At 36.2% G+C, this 16,842-nt stretch overlaps 2 protein-coding genes across 17 annotated transcripts in view; one reads left to right on the forward strand and one right to left on the reverse strand.

The window, feature by feature from the left end:
• The window catches only part of LOC106150401 (cGMP-specific 3',5'-cyclic phosphodiesterase), a 54,626-nt gene extending 51,094 nt beyond the window's left edge, over positions 1-3,532 (reverse strand). For 5 of the 10 annotated variants that reach the window (XM_087000780.1, XM_013523166.2, XM_013523165.2 and 2 more), the window contains exons 1-2: positions 3,294-3,530; positions 2,392-3,091 (exon numbers count right to left, since the gene is read on the reverse strand). In XM_087000780.1, coding sequence (XP_086856906.1) covers positions 2,392-3,015 — 624 coding nt within the window. In that variant the 5' untranslated portion in view covers positions 3,016-3,091; positions 3,294-3,530. Of the gene's footprint in view, positions 1-2,391; positions 3,092-3,293 lie in introns of all 10 variants that reach the window. The other 5 variants (XM_013523168.2, XM_013523162.2, XM_013523164.2 and 2 more) reach the window with 2 other exon arrangements.
• A 2,389-nt stretch (positions 3,533-5,921) lies between these two features.
• Positions 5,922-16,666, forward strand: LOC106150402 (uncharacterized). 7 transcript variants are annotated; one of them, XM_087000784.1, is made up of 14 exons: positions 5,922-6,025; positions 6,650-6,764; positions 7,529-7,691; positions 8,049-8,400; positions 8,723-8,841; positions 9,128-9,212; positions 9,537-10,136; positions 10,811-10,957; positions 11,212-11,452; positions 11,608-11,769; positions 11,971-12,116; positions 12,299-12,443; positions 12,817-12,959; positions 13,300-16,666. In XM_087000784.1, the coding sequence occupies exons 3-13, from the start codon at positions 7,538-7,540 to the stop codon at positions 12,928-12,930; spliced, it is 2,265 nt and encodes a 754-aa protein (XP_086856910.1). In that variant the 5' UTR covers positions 5,922-6,025; positions 6,650-6,764; positions 7,529-7,537; the 3' UTR covers positions 12,931-12,959; positions 13,300-16,666. The 7 variants fall into 7 exon arrangements, with proteins under 7 accessions (XP_086856910.1, XP_086856911.1, XP_086856909.1 ...); XM_087000783.1 differs by having other exon boundaries at positions 5,925-6,025; positions 7,535-7,691; positions 8,049-8,406; XM_087000782.1 differs by having other exon boundaries at positions 5,926-6,025; positions 8,049-8,406; positions 12,817-12,967.
• Positions 16,667-16,842: the final 176 nt, after the last annotated feature.

Raw genomic sequence — 16,842 nt, forward strand, 5'->3', positions numbered from 1 at the left:
AAGAATTGTTGACTTAAAACCAGTTACAAAAAGGAAAGATTTTTTTTTCTTTTTTATTATATTATACCCAAAATTAAATAAAACATATCTTTTTAAAGTGATGCAAAATATGTTCATGGCTATAATATTAATATAACAACTCGCAGTTAAGAGCTACTTATTTTCACCATAGATGGTTGTGAAGCTGTCAAAAATAATATAACATCAAAAACAGGAACATTTTCCATAATCCAAAGTAAAAAGCACACAAAAAATTTCTTTCAGTTCATGCTACTTGCAAAATGAGAGAGAGCTAAGAACTATATATAGAAAAATCATGGAAAATATCCATTATTTCCCTGTAACCTTCTTTTGGGTCCTTTTTTTAAAATATTTTTCAAGAAATTTCAAGAAATTACTCATTTTATGTATGGGTTCTCAGTTCAATTTGGGCAAATACCTTATCTGTTTATAAGGCCTGAAGAATCAGTGGATTTGTATTAGACGTAAACATATCATCAGCTTGCTATGTCTTTCAAGATTCACCTTAGGGTGAATTATAGTCAATAAACATTATTCTGAAAAAAAATGCATACAGTAAATGCACCCTTGCATCCATTTATACTCTCTCTCTCTCTCTTAGGGTGCTTTCCCAGAGATTTAGATCGATCTAAAGATTAAGATTTAGATCGACCTAACTCCCTGGGGGTTCACGCTAAATTGCAGTCAGCCGAGCGGGCACCATAGTTAATTACCCCCTTACAGCTTTTAGTAGGCGGGACAGACGCTTAAGCCGGCCAAGCTGACAGTAATCTAGTGAGATTCCCCACAGGGATAGATCGATCTAAAAATCTATGGAAATGGGGTGTTATAGTCAATAAACATTATTCCGAAAAAATGCATACAGTAAATGCACCCTTGCATCCATTTATTCTGTCTCTTTCTGTCTCTCTCTCTCTCTCTCTCTCTTACACATCTCTCTCTTACACACAAACACACACACACACAAACACAAACACACACACACACTTGACTGCAAGCAAACATGCACATGATCATTCCCTCACCAGCTTACATGAAAACTGCTTTTAGAGCTAAGTGGTACAATAAAAGTGAAAACATAAGGGTCATCAAATATGTATGCACCTGCAAGTAGCTGGATATCTAGATTTTTATATTATAGCCATTAAGCAATATCTAGTGCTTCACATATACATGTGACTTTTTCTGGAAATTGTAAGTGTATTCACTTTACTCCACAGAACAATCTGTCAATTGCCTCATCCAGGTCAGACCATTCATTTGCCATTTCATCCCCACCCACTTCTCAACATATTAATACTCATTTTATCGTAAATAGTGTAATATTCAAGTTATCTTATCAAAAAAGTAAATAACATTTTGTTAATTGCATAAGAAGATTCAAAGAAAAAACTTTCTAAAGATATGTAACTGTCTTGCGAAACCAATGTGTTGTATAAAACAACACTCTTGAACTACAAGATAACATATCTATCACTCATGTACAAACAAAATAGGAACCTACCCATAACACTTCACCATGTATTAAGGTTCACTAATAAGCTGCATGACTACCCAGTGTTTCTTGTTAATCTAGTTAAACTCATCTCGCACATTAGAAGGGATATTTACAATTTGTATTACCTAATTATTCCTCATTAACACCTTTTCAAAGGTCAGTACATATAATAAAAAGTGGGGAATACCAACACAAAGCATTAACTAAGCAGCTTCAAATATAAAAATATTGGTTGTAAGTTGAAGACCGTAGCATTCACAAGTCTTTTTTCTTTCCTTTCCCTTTTTAACCAGCTAGGAAACCGACTTGACAGTGATGAACTTCACATTGATTATACACTATGCTGCAGTATAATGGCTTTAAAAAGGCTTTTATCTGAATTCTGTGAACATAATTTATCTATCAATGGTTTTATTTTTTCTTCGTGAGATTGGCAACACTGCATTGCTTTCCTACGTAATTCAAAGGATGGCAATTCCCATGTTACAGTATTTACATTCTGCACCAAAGGTGATGAATGGCCCTTGTTACCCAGACTGTTACGTAATACTACAATAGCCTATTCTTGTCTGAGTTATTCATCATTACTGCATAGCACCTTTACTTTCAACAAGTAAAGTAACAACTGAGGTGTAAGTCAATGAAGATATTTTTTTCTAAACTTCAATATAAAAAATAATCAGACTACATGAATGTATCTTATAGGGTGCTATATGTATGCCTTTCCTGATAATAGATTTTATTTAAGTAAAGGTATGATCATGAGAAATAAAATATCAAATATGATTTAAACTGTCATTCTATTCACTTACTGAATGAAAAAAAATATTTTCTTCTTTTGATTAAAAATGTGCACTTTATTGTGTACCTACCTCATATGCATTTTTGATATTGACGGTTTCCTTAGTTAAAGCAACATGACCAGCAATGCCCTTGCCAACTGGTACCCGTATTTCATTTTCTTCATTTTGCAATGTGTCCTCCAACGTTGAGCTTTCCGTAACATCAAATAGTTTCGACACTAGGTACCGATTATTTTTTGACCCACGGGCTAAAAACAGACTCCCCCTGTCACTGTTTGTTAACGTGCTCACATTGGCGAGAATCTTGTGGCACAGCACGTTAACGTCTAGCTCATTGGCAATGTCTCTAATCAGTTCCATGAAAAGTTCTCTTTCGCTCATTTGTCTTAATGAAGTGAGCATTTTTCGGGGCCTTGGGGTAAACTTTCGATTACCGGAGATATAGTTTTTGAACATGTTTTCCGTAATTGAGTTTTTCGAGGACAACATGCTAGGGAAGTCAGTGGGAGAGTCGAGGAGGTCAGAGTCATGTCCACCGGCACTGTGTGTCGCCAGCCACCCCCTACGGACCTTCCATTGGTGAATCATATCGTCCGTAGCGTTGTTAACGATCCAGTTAGACGTGAATTCAAGGTTACTGCTCAGGTAATACTCCACCGCTTCGCGGGTCACTTGCGGCGTTGTTGCTGCCATGCTTCACGCTGCTTGCTACGGCTGTTAGCCGTCTTCGCTTCGACAAATATTCTCAGGCAGAACTTGCCGGGGGAAACTAAAGACAAGGAGAATAGCTTAGTATTATAAACTTGAATTTAGTATTCTAACAGAGAAAGAAAATCGTTTAGAGATGCACATCGTGGTGTGTTCACACTCTGCTAAATTGCCAAGTTGTGATGTATGTTCTGCGTTGAAGATCGTTGCACTTAACAAGTCAATATTGCAACTACTGTGACAACTCTGTCAAAGGCACTCACCTAGTAGCAGACGACGAGATAGCGGCCCTTTTCCCCTCCACGCTCAGAAACCAGGACCAGGTGTCTCCGAGTCACGTGTGTTGAGCACGGCTGCTGTCGACCCACATGCTTCTGATGGCAGTTTCACGGAATTACGGGAAATGTTTGCATCAACGTTCCCGCTGAGCTAAACAGACCGCTCACTCGCTGCGGGATATAAAGCATAAACCACTCAGTGTTAGAGGTCAACGTATATACTACGGTGCTGCTGCATTTGGTGTGATAACGTGTCAATCGAATGGCTCAACAGCTGCAGTAACAGTCTGTTATCAACAGCCGCATCAACCTCATCATGTAAAAAGCATACCCCCCCCCCCCCCCCCCCCCTCCAGCACACACCTTTTTATTGCGTTTTCCATTTACTTCGATTTTAGATGAAAGCACCATCGAAATGGGCGGACCTGATAAGTTTGTATTCAGACAGGTGCACATCAGACAGGGTGGTTGGAGACGCAGAGAGTAGGATCATCAGCGAGACACCTCAACCAAGACCCATATCAAAACATGCGTACAAAGTGCGTGTATGGGGAGGTAAAGCACGTGTATACTTACTGTGTTATTTAGTATAATATCGCACTACAAGCATTGTTCGAGAGAAACAACAGAACAGAATGAAATAGAATACATTTGTAATGTTATGCTGTTTTTTCATAGTGAAAAATATAACAAAATGATTATTATTAAGACATGTAATTCTGCACTAAATAATGTAACAAAATTATCATGAAAACATGTAATTATATCCCTTGCTTCTTGCTATATATTTCATTTCCCTCAGTGAAGACATCCCGTACTTCATCTGGAGTATGTTTTTAGTAATGAGATATTTATGTTTTCTTCTTTCTTTCCTGTTGCAGGCATTTCCAAAAGAAGGGCAACGACGCTAGCCATTTTCACGGGCATCATGGATGCAAAGACCCACGTGCAAATCCTGAAGGAAAATTTGCTACCATTTTTGAAAAAACAATTCCCTCTTCATCAAAACAACGACCTAAGCATACTAACAAACTGACAAAAGAATTTATTGTATCACACAACATTAACTGGCCCCCCTCCCCCCCCCCCCAAAAAAAGTCCTCATTAAAAACCCCTAGAAAACCTGTGGTCAAAACTTGAATATCATTTGCGTAAATAGGCCTACGTCAGACCATCCATTAAAACGAATTAGTAAAAAGACATTCACCAGTTTTGGAAAACGGTGGACATCGCAAAATGCATTCAATACATTGACCACATACACAAAGTATACCCACGTGTAATTTAAGTTAACGGCAACGTCTCTGCTTATTTTAATATTAAATTATGGACTAAGTAGCATTATAAAATGTTCAGTTCTGGATGACAGTCCAGGTCTACTCTTTTATTCTTCCAATCCCTCCATTAATTTCGACACATTCAACAAGCAAATTTCGCCGTTAAGATTCAACCAGATACAAGGGACGTCGTCTCAGGATTGGAGCAGCCTTTTTAGCATTGCATTCGGCGCATCGGACGATTGAACTGGCAGGCCCGTAGCCAACAATTTCAGAGAGGGGGGTCATTTTCTGAAAAAGTGGACCTTTTACCATAAAATCCTCAAGTACATAGATCAAATTGTACCCAGAGTGGACCTTTTCCCAGCAAAAAGGGTGGTTCTTTCGATTTCGGTTCCAGCGCAGATTTCGACCTTTTAAATTTTTGTAGTTATCGTTGAGTTTACCTGTAGCAATTTGCTTTTCATTGTTTATTTCATTAGAATACCGCACTGTCTTGTATACCGTATTCAATTTTCATATGGTTTAAGTTGGTTCATCTTCAGTGCAGAAATTAATCATTATATAGTTCATTAACCTGCTGCCCAACTGTTCTAATTAAAGGTCGGTTAATCTTGACCAATTATTTTATTTCAATTTTTTCTAATTAGGGATCCTATTCTCTGCGCTGGTTTGGAAAGATTTCATGGCCAGTTTGTTAAAGTAAATTTCGTAACTAATCTCATTTGGGTTACACATTAATAAAAGCGGTCTTAACTAGCTAAATATTAATCACCCTGTATATTTTGTTTGCCAAGTTACTTTTTAAAGGATTCAAACACTACGCGATATGGAGGAAATATAGGGGCCTAGAAAATTAAGTTACCTTAAAAGTAGACAAATAAAATTTCTTTATATTAATTATTTGCGTATCTCAATACTCCAGCCGCGTTTATCCATGTGTCGCAATCGCCACAATGAACGACTGATCTGTACAAATATAGTCACATGTTTTCTAGGTTAAAAACAATGTTCGAATGACAACAAATCGCAACTGCTCCAAAATATTTGTGAAAATGCAATAACGCCGCACTAAGTGAATTCCGCAGTAATAGGAGCCAGCGGACTGAACGTATTGAAGAGATGACGATCACCATAAATTATCGTTTGATTCGCCAAACTTTTGTTTCTTTTTCTACTTTTATTAATGCGCTCTCAAATCTGAACGCATGACTTTCCTGAAGTTAAGCATTCCACTAAAATGTCTTTCTTTCTTTCTTTATTTACTAATGTTTATTAATTAATTTATTTATTTAAAGGCTGTCATATTCACTTTTTTTTTTTTTTTTTTTAGTAGATCTTCATAAAATCCATCATAGAGCCTAAACATTTCGGCGGATATGTATTGTGTCCAGAAGACAAAAGATCATGGCATTCATACCCTAGCCACTGTAACTACATGTAGGTAACAGTATATAGTAGAGTATCGGATTCAGGGCCGTAGCCTGAGCAAAATGCCAGGGGGGGCAGTAAGCGGACACGAGGGGGCGAAGCCCCCGAGGGGGAAGGTTGTGGGAGGGGGTGTCCCCCTCCGATGGTGTGGAAAATTTTTGAAAACTGTATGTATAATCCTGCATTCTGGTGCATTTTAACTGTTATTTTTTGCTCAATCAAAAGTCAAAAATTATTGCAATTATTTTTTTTTACCTTTGCGATTATTTTTTTGCACCTCAAATCCCAGGGGGGGCAACTGCCCCCCCTGCCCCCCCCCCCCCCCCCCCCCCCCCCCCCCCCCCCCGGAGGCTACGGCCCTGGGATTCAATATTGGCGGGAAAGTGCCATAAAACGGATTTTCCTGGGGTAAACGATAATTTCTCCATACTTTCCGATGGTTAAGTTTTCTTTCTCTTTTAGTGGGTAGCAATTCATGAAGGATCGCGTAGTCCGATGGCACACATATGCACGCACGCGCGCGCACACTCACACACACACAGACAAACACACACAGTGCCACGACCCTACCATGATTGTTGGCCCATTTTCTATCGAGACCTGTGAGTGTTTGAGACCTGTGTTTTGTTTCAGAGTTATTGGCGAATCAGATCGCGCATTGCATTATGTGCTGACTTACGAGACAAAACAAACCTTCGAATACCGTGTATACAAATATCGGAATGGTGAAGACGAAAAACTGATCAAGGTATTTTGCCGGGTAACACAAGGTTAAAAAGTCTGTTTTTTGTTACCCGTTTTAATTTCACTTGTGTTTTAAGTTATACAGACGGAGGACACTGGTACATGTCTCGTAGATTTAAATTTAACATAAACTGGTCGGGTGGATTTTGTTCTACCGGCACTAGCACGAAAATTCATGCGTTAGCACTCCTATTGACGATTCTGATATGTGCTGGCTGTGCTAACACTGTGTGGTTAGCACAGCCAGCACATATCAGAATCGTCAATAGGAGTGCTAACGCATGAATTTTCGTGCTATACCGGCACGTACGTTACTACAACTTACAGTCTACGTATGTGTTACTTTGTTAGAGATACGTGACAACTAATGTCAACGTTCGAGATAAAATAGATAAATATAATGACAACATAACAGGGCGTCGACACGTTGAAGAATATCTTTTATAGAATGCTTGGTTGGAGTTAAATTTTGGAACACCTGTACATACATCATCAAAATATAAATAAAGTTATTATAGAGAAGTACTGTACATTGTATGCATAGCTTGATGAATCCATCTTATTTGTCTAAAATTATTGTCTAAGATATAAGATATGTTTTCCAACCTAAGCCAAAAAACATGTATGAACAGTTTGAAAATATACGTTCCCCACATTCTTGTAACTATACCATTAACTCTATTTTCCTATTATTATTTAAATTTCAATTTTCAAAGAGCATACATGTACCAGTACTTGCCATTCTTAGGCTGTATTCATTCTTATAAGTTGCAGGACATGGATACCTTAAGTTCTCCGTCCACCCAGCGCAAGCGTGACCCCTTTCAAACAGAATTAAGAGCCAAAATGAAGGATCGAAGATCCAGGGGTTTGGGGACAGATGTCACACCCACTGATGAGAGTGAAGATGAAGCACTGGGAAGTGATGATGGTAAGCACCGATTTAACATGTTGTACAATGATTTGCAAGAAGCGTCATAAATGGAATGATAAAATACCATGGGTACTGTTTGACAATTATTTATCAACTTTCCACAGATATTGTCACTCTGTTTAGCTTCAAAACATTAAGGAAGAGGCCATTTTTAAAATAAAACTTTCACAAGCTCATAGGTAAAATCAATTTTTGAACAGTGTAAATGAATTTTAAAATACAGTACATATATTTTTTAATATTTTATTTAAGTATTTTTTATACTTAAAGCTGTGTTGTAACATCTGTAATAGATAAAATGAGGATCCAGTAACAAAATAACATAAAAATTTTCTTTTGTATTTACCATTATAGACTTGTTAGCTGAATTCAACCTGACATCCAAACCTAAATCTATGAACCAACCAGGACAGTCAGCAGGCCGCAAATCTCCCTTTGACCCTTTTGGGAAGGGTGCCCCACCCACTACCTATGGAAGGAAGTCCCCTTTTGACTCTCTTGGAAAAGCATCCTCAGCTAGTCAACAACAGAACTCTGCAAACCCTCAGTCAATAGATGATATGCTGTTTGGAAAGAAAAGCCCAACGGGAAAGCCAGTTCAAAATGGGGCACAAGAAGCAGAGCCTAGCTTAGATGACCTGTTATTTGGCAAGAAACAAGCCCCTGTTAAGAATGGAATGGCAGCAGGGGATCAGCAACAATATGGGTATAGGTACAGCTTAGCTAGATGTGCTCATTTACAGCATTAATTTTTCATTTAGAAAAAAAAATATGTACTTATATCTTTGAAAACAAATTATACATCTCTTTAAATAAGAGCAAAGGATATCTCAAGTTTTGATCTTAAAAATTGTCAATTTTTTGTTTCTTAAAATATTTATTGATTCTTTAAATCTTAAGACCAAAACATGTTACTCAATTTTTATTTGACATCATATCTAAGACACAAACACAGAAAATTAACAACAACAGTTTCCAGTTTCATTCAATAACAAATGAAACTTGAAAATAGACTTCTCTGCCTATAGGAAAGATCCCATGGACTCTCTTTTTGACAAAGACAGTTCACCACGAGGACAGTACCAGAAGAAACCATGGCAGCCTCCGTCCTATAAAAAGAATACTACACAGGAACAGGACAATGAAAGTGAGCAACATTTTCACTGCATAAGTTCTATTATTTATAGAAAACAACAAGATAAATCATTGGGCTGGCTTTCTGCAAGTGATTCTTTATTAGGTTTAAAATGACAACACATTGATGTTTTAATTCAAGATTATTAAATTTGCAGTAGAATGAAGTCATAACATTTGAATTTTTTTTGTTATAGCTTTCTAGTAGGTGCTTGGAAAATGGTACTGGCAGATTGAATTTTTCTTGTTAAAATAATTGAAATGAAATATTTATTTATGTTTTCACTTCTTATTTCTAGCTATGAAACCCAAAGCCTCACCTCGAGATCACCCCTTCCCTCCACCTAGGAAACACAAGACATCTCTTTCTGAAGATTCTCCCAGGTATATTATATTTATTATTATTATTATTTCTTAATCTCCACAGAAACAACAACTCTGTTATGTAGTGAATTAACATTCACTTTTAGAAAGAGGGGATTCTTTTCAAGGTTTGAGAAAAATTGACATGCCAAATTCTGTGCTATTTATAATTATTTGAACATGCTTTAGGAATCTTTTTATCCTATAAAAGTATATTAGTATACATGTATAAGACTTAAATTTTCATGTTTGAAGATATTAAGTGTGCCCTAGAGATTTAAGAAATATTCTACATGGAATTCTCATTTTCTCCTTAATTGGAATACCATGATCACTCAATCCTAGGGCTGAAGATGGGAAGATGGATTACCCTAAAGTGAAACCTCGCACAAGGAGGCTGTCCAAGGAGCAGGATGAGGAGAAACCCAAGCCACGTAGACAACCAAAGGTTGACATATTTGGAAGTAGCACAAAGTCAGATGATGATGATGAAGAAGAAGAAGAGGTAGCAAAATCTTTTAGGAAAAATGCCAAAGGTAGAGCATCCCCTTCCCCTGGCGGTCGAAAAACACCCTCTTCTCGCTCCGGAACACCAAAACTCGAAGATGGTAAAAAAGAATCAGCAAGTGGCCGAAAATCTCCTGTCAAGTCCTCTGGTATTTTAGGATTGTTGACCGGAGATGGTGCACCTAAACCAAAACCTAGAAAGATGAAATCTTTGTTAATGAGCGAGTCTGAGGAGGAAGGTGATGAGCATGATGAAGATGATGTAAAACATTCCAAGTCGAAAGGCAGTGCCCAGACTGAAGTAGTTAGAAAGTCTCGGAAAAGTATACCATCACCTGATAGGGAGAGGGAAAGTTCAGTGTGCAGGGAGATTGAAGAGGATCCTGATAAGAAAATTAGAGAGAAAAGGGAACGTGAGAAAGAAAGAGCAAAGAGACGGTTAGTTTAACCATAAGATTTGTTTTAATAATATTTTTTCTTTAAAAATTTAAAAATAGAATTCATTATTAATAAGAAATCAAATAAAATAAACATATCCATTTTTATGAATTTATGCCTTAAAGTGCATCGTTTATTGAAAAATACTAAAACACCGTCCCTGTCACTGTCCGACACATAATGTTCACCCTATAACTGCCAAACTATATTTTTGTTTTACTGAAAATTAACTGAGTGACTTTGTTTGGTAAAGTGGCAAGGTGGCTTTCGAAAATCTGCATAATCAGTTTACATTTATGGTAATTATTATTGTAAATTTTTTTTTTTTTTTTTTTTTTTTTGTGAAATTTTCATTTTTCATACATTAGCATTTTCAGTGGCATTTATATCCCATGGAACTGAATCACTTTCAATGTCCATGTTCTGGTAATACATAATATAAGAGGATAAAAGTGATTATGTTGTTTATTTAATAGTGCCTCAAAATTGGCCAAAACATTATTTTGTGCACTTTTTTCTGTGTAATGTCTGAACATTTGACAGCTTTGATGCCTTGTTTCCTGTATGGTGTGTCTGTATATTTGCCATCTTTGCCATCTAGGTTTTATCAGGGGAAGCCTTCACAGGTTAATTTTTTTAACCAATAGTGATAATTGATTTTTTTCATATGTCAGAGAATCGGCAGGTAAACAGACAGAGGAACACAACATGCTGGAGAACACCATAGATTTGGTGGCTGATGTCCAGGATGAAGAGGAGCATGAGATGAGCATGAAATACATTGAACCAGCAACAACTGCCAAGTCTAAAGAACAACGGAAGTAAATATTACCTTATTTTTGTTGACTTGTAATTTTGTATGTAATTTACATGATAATTGCAGGATGTCTTTCATTCTTGGTGAGAAGTGTAGATGTGGCCAAACATTCTTTTTCTCCATCCAAGTGATGGTGTCTTTTTTATTTTCATTATTCACTGGCATTGAATATGAATAGTATGTCTTCAGTATTTCTAATATTTTGTGCATGTTTGGAGTGAATAATCATCATGTAAATAATTGTACTCTGTCAACAAGGTCCACCCCGGGTTCGAGACCGGGTTCAAGTACTAGTCAAGTGAGACCCAAACCACGTTATGCCAAACCTCAGGTGCCCTCCTCTCCAGAACCTTATGAGAGACCAGCCAGCTTTGATAGCACCACTGGCATACGGCAAGCCGTGTATGATGAGTGGTACAAGCAGAAAATGGACAAATCAAAGCAGGAACTGAGAGAGAAGAAGAAGAAAGAAAAAGAAGAGGAAGAGAAAATGAAAAAGGTAGTTTGGAGAGTGGCAGGACATTGTCGCGTGTGTTTTAAAAAGCACTGGAACCTGTTTGTATGTTTAGACTGTAATAAAAACTTAAGCACACTTGCTACATGGATAAAGAATCTTAATCTGTGTTTTACTTTTATTTATTTTTTTTCTTTCAGGAAAAAGAAGAAAAAGCTGTAGAGAACCAAGTCACTTATAACTCATGGGCTGAAAGAAAGAAACCCCTTTTAAAGGAAAAAGCTAAGGAAAAGAGAAAAGAGGAAGAAAAGAAAAGGGAAAAAGAGCAAGAAGAATTGGAAAAAAGAAAAGCAGCAGAACTGGTGTGTATATGATTATGTCTATTAAGTTTCGACATTTTGAAAGTTGTTTTCTTAGTGCTTAATTACTTTTCCAGTTTTTAAACTATAAGCACTAAGTTAAGTTTGGTATTTTAAGAAAGAAATTGTGAGAAATATGTACTATTTGACATCAAGGGGTCATTTTGTTTTCACTCAGGATTTAATTTAAACCAATTTTTCCAGACCTACAAAAGGTGGAAAGAAGCCAAAGATGAGGAGTTGAAGGAGAAACATAGAGAAACCAGGAAGGCTATGATGGAAAAGAAACAAACTGAGGCTGAGGAGAAGGCAAATAGGAAGAAAGACACAATGAAGATCTATGAAGGATGGTAGGACTTTAAATGATTTTACTCACTCCAAGTTAGTACAGTTAAAAAATTGCACTCCAATTCACATTCAGATGCATCAATATGCCATCTTTCATAAGCTTTCTAGTGTCATATTTCATAACTGCATATGACCAGAAATTGGAGACTAACCAGTTTATTTCTCTGTTTTTCTTTCTCTCTAGGAAATCCAAAAAGGACAATTTATTAAAAACACAGTATAGGGAAACCAAAAAGATTGAGAAAGAAGAGAGAAAACAGATAGAAAAAACACAAAAAGAGAAAGAAGAGGAGGCTAATAGAAGATACGAGATGTGGATAGAAAACAAGGTGGGCTACTGTGGTATATTTGAGAAATAGACATTTTAGCTGGTATAGAAATTGTAAGTCAGCATATAACTATGTTTGTGTAAAGGCATAAGGGTGAATTTTACAGACTGAAATACTTTTTCTGAATGTCCACTGTCAAGTTTAAGTCACATAAAGTTTATTTACAACAACAATCTGATGGAAAAAAATTCACCCTCATGCCTTTAATGTAGCAGTTAGTTGAATATGTAATTTCTCTTTCCTTTGATACTTACTGTCCCTCCCTATTAATTAGTTTCTAATAGAAGTTCTTGTATATACCAGAATATAATTCACTACTGAGCCATCTTTCTATCATACACTATGGGAAGGGTTCCTGTTGTTTGTGTTACAGGAAAGGCAACAAAAAGACGATAGAATTCGGAGAAGGTTAAAAAGTAGGGAAGAGTTGGAGAATCCCACACCAGCTTGGTACCCCTCTGGTCGTACTGTCCCTTTTCATAGGTGACCCAGTTTGTCTGTATAGGGACAGGCTAGGTAACTGTGTAAGTCTCGCTTGTGGTTACTGCATGCCAGACTGCTTTGGGTTATTGTTGCATTGTTTATACATGTATCCTTTTGTATTTTCTTTCTTTCTTTCTTATTTATTTATTTTTGTTTGTTTGTTCTGAAAGTGCTGCTTGTTTAGTTTCAAATTTCCCTTGCTTTAATGTTTTTCTTTGTGTTCACTTTGTGGCATTGAATCATTTATAAAGAGTCAACACATAGTCCTAACATTGGCCAAAATGTTTCCATTTTGTGGTCATTCATGAGAATGTTCTTCAGTTTCTTTTTTCTTTGTTGCCCCATGACTTAACTTATATCTTCAAATTTGTAGGAAAAACGATGCAAGGATGAACGTAGGAGGAAAAAATTTGCTGAATATTCAGAAGAACGACCAGCTTGGAGTCCTGCAGGAAAGACAGTGCCCTTTGGTCATTAAAGAACTTGCTGTGTATGACCGCTAGATATCCAATGTTGCCAAAGACTTTGGCGAAGACTGCCAACTTTGCATTTTGATAGAGATTTTGTTTCGTAGTATTGGGTGCAATAATTTGGCTAATATTTATTTTTTTCACACTGTCAGAAACCTGTTTAAAAACTACATCATTCAACAATCACCTGTCACTTTTTCCTGTTAGCTGGAAAAACAATTATTTTGTCTTAATGTCTTTGCTTTAAAGAGCATGTGTTTTACTTTTCATATTTTGTTTTACACTTCAAAGTGAATCAAAGCAGCAGTCTCTTTGTAAATTATCACTTGAAATGTATAACCTTCACCTGCTGACAAGCACCTTCCGTCCAATATATGACCCATTCCTGCATGGAAATTTTTTATACAGGCATTTAAAACCCTCTACCAGGGTCACAGGTTTATTTTTCACTAGATATTCACGCCTTTGACTTATTAATGACAATTTTTCTATTGTAAGTGAGAATTTTTGCATGGATCCTATTATTTCATCACTGGGCTGGCCTTTTGTTTAGAGTAGGCATTTATGCACTGTCATGATTAAGAATTATTTTCTTCTGGTCAACATCAATATCTCTTGAATGATGACTGTAGCGTTAGCGCTGGCGGTACACATGGTTTTAGTCCCGTCCGGTCCATTCCGCCGGCTCCGTGGCCATGTTACCGTTACCGCTTCTCCTCCTAGACGGTAAGGGCCCCCATACCCATCTCTTGGATTTAGGTCACCTATAATCTCAACTCGTTCCACGTAAAATTTGGGCTTTGTCGGTATTGGGGTCTAGGTGTGGCATTCATTGCAATGCACCCTTGTCCAAAAATGGCAAAATTAAATGCTAATTATCTACCCTACGGAAGGAATTATGGGAAAAATTTCTACAGACGGCTTTCCAAAAGTCATATGTGTAGATTTCAAATATGCCCTTGGATTTGACCTTTGACCTTTATTTCAAGGTCAAACGGGCCAAAATTTTTAAAAAAATGAATTTTTTTACGAAAAAAAATTATTTGCGCTGTTATTCAGACACCACGCAGACTTAACCCATAATATTATTGGAAAATGTTACCCTTCAGGTCATCTTTCATCTCCCTAAATTTGGGGTCAATCGGTGCATTTTCACGGGAGTAGCGGCCATAAGATACCGAAACTGAAAACTGTCTCTAATTCAGGAACCGTTAATGCTAGAGACCCATTCTTTTTTGCATTTTGTAGAGCATGTAAAGCCCAACTCTGGGGGTGGTCTCCGTTTTTTTGTATTCCATACGGTTTTCGAGTTACGGTGTATCAAAAAGTACATATTGGTGGTGAAAGCAAAATGTGCAGTACGGTAATGGATAATAAATTTTAAACTCTGGAAAAATAAAACATAAGGCTTGGCAAAGCAGACAACTTGTGGTCAAAAATGACATTATTTCATCAAATTTGAACTTCTGGAACTTCAGAGCACCTCCCATTTCAAGAATAGTGACCAAAATGACCTTTTTTTTATTTTAATTAATTTTTTCTGTAGGAAATTTATGGCACATTAAGGTAACTCCAAAATTATAACATTTAGTCCCTTATATCTCCAAAACTGGCAGAGATAGGTCCATAGTTACTATTGAAGTTGAATAGGAAGTCATATACTGGCAATCTTACTGTGGCCTTGAAATTGACCTTTGACCTACTTTTCACCGTGAACTGAACTTTGCAAATTTTGCTTCCTTTTTATCTCCAAAACTGGCAGAGATAGGTCCATAGTTACTATTGAAGTTGAATAGGAAGTCATATACTGGCAATCTAAATGTGACCTTAAAATTGACCTTTGACCTACTTATTATCATGAACTGAACTCTGCTAATTTCTTTCTCTTTTAACTCCAAACCTGGCAGAGATAGGTCCATAGTTACTATTGAAGTTGATTAGGAAGTCATATACTGGCAATCTAAATGTGACCTTGAAATTGACCTTTGACCTACTTTTCACCATGAACTGAACTTTGCAAATTTTGTCTCCTTTTATCTCCAAAACTAGGAGAGATAGGTCCATAGTTACTATTGAACTTGAATAGGAGATCATATACTGGCAATCTAAATGTGACCTTGAAATTGACCTTTGACCTTCTTTTCACTATGAACTGAACTTTGCAAATTTTGCTTCCCTTTTATCTCCAAAACTGGCAGAGATAGGTCCATAGTTACTATTGAAGTTGAATAGGAAGTCATATACTGGCAATCTAAATGTGACCTTAAAATTGACCTTTGACCTACTTATTATCATGAACTGAACTCTGCTAATTTCTTTCTCTTTTAACTCCAAACCTGGCAGAGATAGGTCCATAGTTACTATTGAACTTGAATAGGAAGTCATATACTGGCAATTTACTGTGACCTTGAAATTGACCTTTGACCTACCTTACGATGAACTTAAATTTGATTGTACCATTTTTAGTTATATATATTTTTTGCATATTTTGAAAATTCTTGTTGATTGCATTTTTACAATTTGTCAAGCACAAGACTGGTGGCTGTGTCCCTTATTTTGTGTATGTGGGGGTCTATACGAATGCGCTTGCTCCAGCTGGTGGTACAATATTCACAGGCGGTATCGCCTCTCTGATCCTCTAGTTTACAGATTACTTCCAGCACTTAAAAGAGTAACAAAAATATTCTCAACCAAAGTTGATACTAAGTGAGATGGCATTCTTTTTTAATCTTTCAGTGCTAGAAAACAGAGCGATTTTAAATATCTAAAAAGTAATGTTATGTAAAGAAAAGCAACTCTGTGATTAATCAGTTTTGTTCAGTGTTAAATTGTACTGTAAATTATATTGAAATGGACTAGAAAAACAATTTTCCTTTTACTCTTATTTATATTTGAAATTTTACATTGTCTAATTACTACATGCTATTTTCCTGTTTTACAAGCTTTTTTTTATCAATTCGGTTTATAAGTTTAGATCATATAGACTCATACATGTGTTGATAAACATTGTGGTTTAGGTGTTGAAAAATGAAAACAACTTTACTTAAAATATGTGTTTTATACTGATCAAATATTTAATATAAAAAAATTTCTGTTCTAAGAAATGTAATTATTTGATACTATTTTGATAACACACTGAAATACAACAGTATGTTCTTGAAATTTACAGATTTTAGCTGAAGAAAATTTCTTTCTTTACTGGATATACATAATTGACTTTTACCAGAATTTTAACAACTTTAAGGTAGTAAAAAACATTTCTTTGGGTAATGTTACTGACTTATAAATTTTTCACCCCTTGGGAATATTTCATTTGCTAGTAGTACTGTTTTTTTTTTTTTTTTTCATTTGTTAGCTTGCCCTGCAGAAAAGCATTATTCTTCAAGTCACTGTAAAAATGGAACAAATTGTTAATTTCTAAATTTAGCTATGTGATTATTTGACAA

This window comes from Lingula anatina, chromosome 1 (genome assembly GCF_051362555.1).
Source record: "Lingula anatina isolate TDL-2025a chromosome 1, LinAna3.0, whole genome shotgun sequence".
Taxonomy (NCBI): domain Eukaryota; kingdom Metazoa; phylum Brachiopoda; class Lingulata; order Lingulida; family Lingulidae; genus Lingula; species Lingula anatina.

What these genes read in the sequence shown, in the direction of transcription:
- LOC106150402 (XM_087000783.1), top strand. Translation starts at nt 7,538, where the DNA reads ATGGATACCTTAAGTTCTCCGTCCACCCAGCGCAAGCGTGACCCCTTT. An exon ending in AAAGAAAAGCAGCAGAACTG is followed by an intron (nt 11,770 to 11,970) that starts GTGTGTATATGA and finishes CAATTTTTCCAG; the next exon opens with ACCTACAAAAGGTGGAAAGA. An exon ending in ATGAAGATCTATGAAGGATG is followed by an intron (nt 12,117 to 12,298) that starts GTAGGACTTTAA and finishes CTTTCTCTCTAG; the next exon opens with GAAATCCAAAAAGGACAATT.